Source organism: Pteropus vampyrus, unplaced genomic scaffold (genome assembly GCF_000151845.1).
Source record: "Pteropus vampyrus isolate Shadow unplaced genomic scaffold, Pvam_2.0 Scaffold90, whole genome shotgun sequence".
NCBI classification, from domain to species: Eukaryota; Metazoa; Chordata; class Mammalia; order Chiroptera; family Pteropodidae; genus Pteropus; species Pteropus vampyrus.
Window position 1 is genome coordinate 2,666,721 of NW_011888871.1, and position 2,303 is coordinate 2,669,023.

Genomic DNA, 2,303 nt, shown 5'->3' on the forward strand with positions numbered 1-2,303 from the left:
TCTCTTTGTCCCAGCATAATTTTTAATAGCACCTTCCTTTGCTCTCAGAAGTATCCCAATTTGGACAGTGATTATTTGGTCACTGATTATCTGGCTAGAGCTCTGAAGTGTTTTTAAACCCTGGTAAGTCTAAGAAATGAATCTGAGGCTTTTTGCAATGTTTCCCATTCCTAACTTTGTCACTTGCTCTTAAACTCGGGTGTTGATTACCAGTTACAAGTAGAAGTTAGATGGCGGGAGTCCATACGTTACCAGTATGTGCTCTAAGAGTTATATTTTCGTAGAAAATAAGTTCTTTATCTCCAAGGAAGCAAGTGACCAGTTTGAATATTTTCTGTCTTGCAGGAACCATTTGTAATCCTGGGCCGCGGAAATCTATGTCTAAGCTGCTTTACATCCGCCTAGCTCTCTTTCTGCCAGAGATGGTCTGGGCTTCTCTGGGGGCCTCCTGGATAGCAGACAGTGTTCAGTGTGACAAGACAGTTGTGAATGGCATCATCGCAACCGTCGTCATCAGGTGAGGTCTTCCCGTCATCTCGTGGGCAATCTAAAACCATCTAAACATGTGAACGAAAGGCCCGTTAATATCTTGTGACGTGGCAGAATTCTTTTGGTTTTACCGAGAGGAACCGGAGCACTGGGGAGTACGGGCCTGGGTTCTGGTCAGGGCCTGCAGAGAAGTTCCAGCTGCTTCCATGTCCATGCTGCAGCACTGCCCACCAGACAGCTCCTTTTTCCTATGTGGTCTTTACTTTTAAGTCTCTGATCTTTGTGGGGCCTGGGTTAGTAATAGGCTCATAAGGAACTCTCTAGAAGAAACAAGCTGCTCACCTTAGCCCGGTTCTGGGAGAACCACGTCTGCCTCGGTAGCTGGAGCCGCAGCCGTGTGGGTGCAGAGCCTGACTTTTCCGGGAGGCACCTGGCTTCCCGTCTGGCCGTCAGACCCACAGTCACCAGCTCTTTCCTCTGTGTTTTGCAGCTGGATTATCATCTTCTCCACCGTGGTCACCATTATCATTGTCTTCGACCCACTGGGGGGGAAAATGGCTCCGTATTCCTCTGCTGGTCCTGGTCACCTGGAAAGTCACGAGTCAAGCCAGTTACTGACCGGCCTCAGGACAGCAGCCACCAGTGTGTGGGAAACCAGAATCAAGCTCTTGTGCTGTTGCGTTGGGAAAGACGACCAGACTCGAGTTGCTTTCTCGAGCACTGCCGAGCTTTTGTCCACCTACTTCTCAGTAAGCTGAAGGGGTCCGGTTTCGTCTCTTTCTTGAATTAAGTGAATGCTGCTTACGTTAAGACGAGTGCTCTGTGTTTTGAGCCCGTCCCCCAGTTCACAGAAAACAGCTCTTGAGAATTTGTTAACTGTGGGGTCCGGGACGGGGAGATAGCCCCAGGACAAGTACTTGAGTCCTCGGGAGCATTAACCAGGGCCCTGCATTTGCAGACCCTGCCTCACTGGTCGGCGCATCCTGTTGATGACACCCGTTCATCACACTGCCAAGATTTTGAATTTGTTTTTAATGAACCGAATACGTTTTTAAGAAACCAGTACATTTTGGTAATAATTTGTCTTCTCATGTCCCCCATCCATCTGGCACGCAGCAGATACTCTCAGACCTTGGTCTCTCACTGCTTTGTAGCTTGATAGAAACAATAGGCTGTTCTGCCCCTGGAGGAAAGTTTGAACGGATTCTCGCAGTGTAGTAGGTGCCATCTTTCTAGAGCGGTTCTTCAGTGATTTGAAAATACTCGTTTTCCTTTCACATTTAATGTGTGTCTTTTCGTGTTTTGGCCTTTGATAAACTGCTGTTACGCTCACCGCTGAGGCCCAGGAAGGGAGAGGTGGTCTCTTGACGTCCTGCGCGCCCGTGATCTCGCTTCTCTCTTGTCGACCACGCTGTCTGGGGCTGGCCCCCGGGCCTAGCAGCAGCCTCCATATGGGGATTAGAGAAGGGTGTGCCCTCAATCATTTTAAGGGAGTGCTTCGGCCCAGTCTTAAAATACTTGAAAAAAGAAGAGAATCTGGCTCCTCTTAGAGGATGTCGACCTGCATCATAGGCGGCACCGATGGCTCAGTGGCCAGGTGGCCAAGTGACCTGCTCTTTCCTATGGAGCAGAAGTGCCCGGCTGTGGCTAAGGATCTGTGCCTGCTCCGCAGCCTCCTGGGGGAGAAGGGTCAGGTCAGGCTCTGGAGACTCACTCTGTCGCCCTCCCCGCTTGGGGCTCTTTTTGAGGCTGGCTGCACCCAGTGAGCATAAGGTCAGTCTCATAAATCTGTGCCGTGCACCTTTCAACAAAAC

The 2,303-nt window shown here is 50.1% G+C and overlaps 1 protein-coding gene across 1 annotated transcript in view; it reads left to right on the forward strand.

Moving 5' to 3' along the window:
- DAGLB (diacylglycerol lipase beta) overlaps window positions 1-2,303 on the forward strand; it is a 57,948-nt gene that overhangs the window by 37,020 nt on the left and 18,625 nt on the right. Inside the window, exon 5 of the mRNA XM_023532769.1 lies at window positions 980-1,238. Coding sequence (XP_023388537.1) covers window positions 980-1,238 — 259 coding nt within the window. The remainder of the gene's footprint in view (window positions 1-979; window positions 1,239-2,303) is intronic.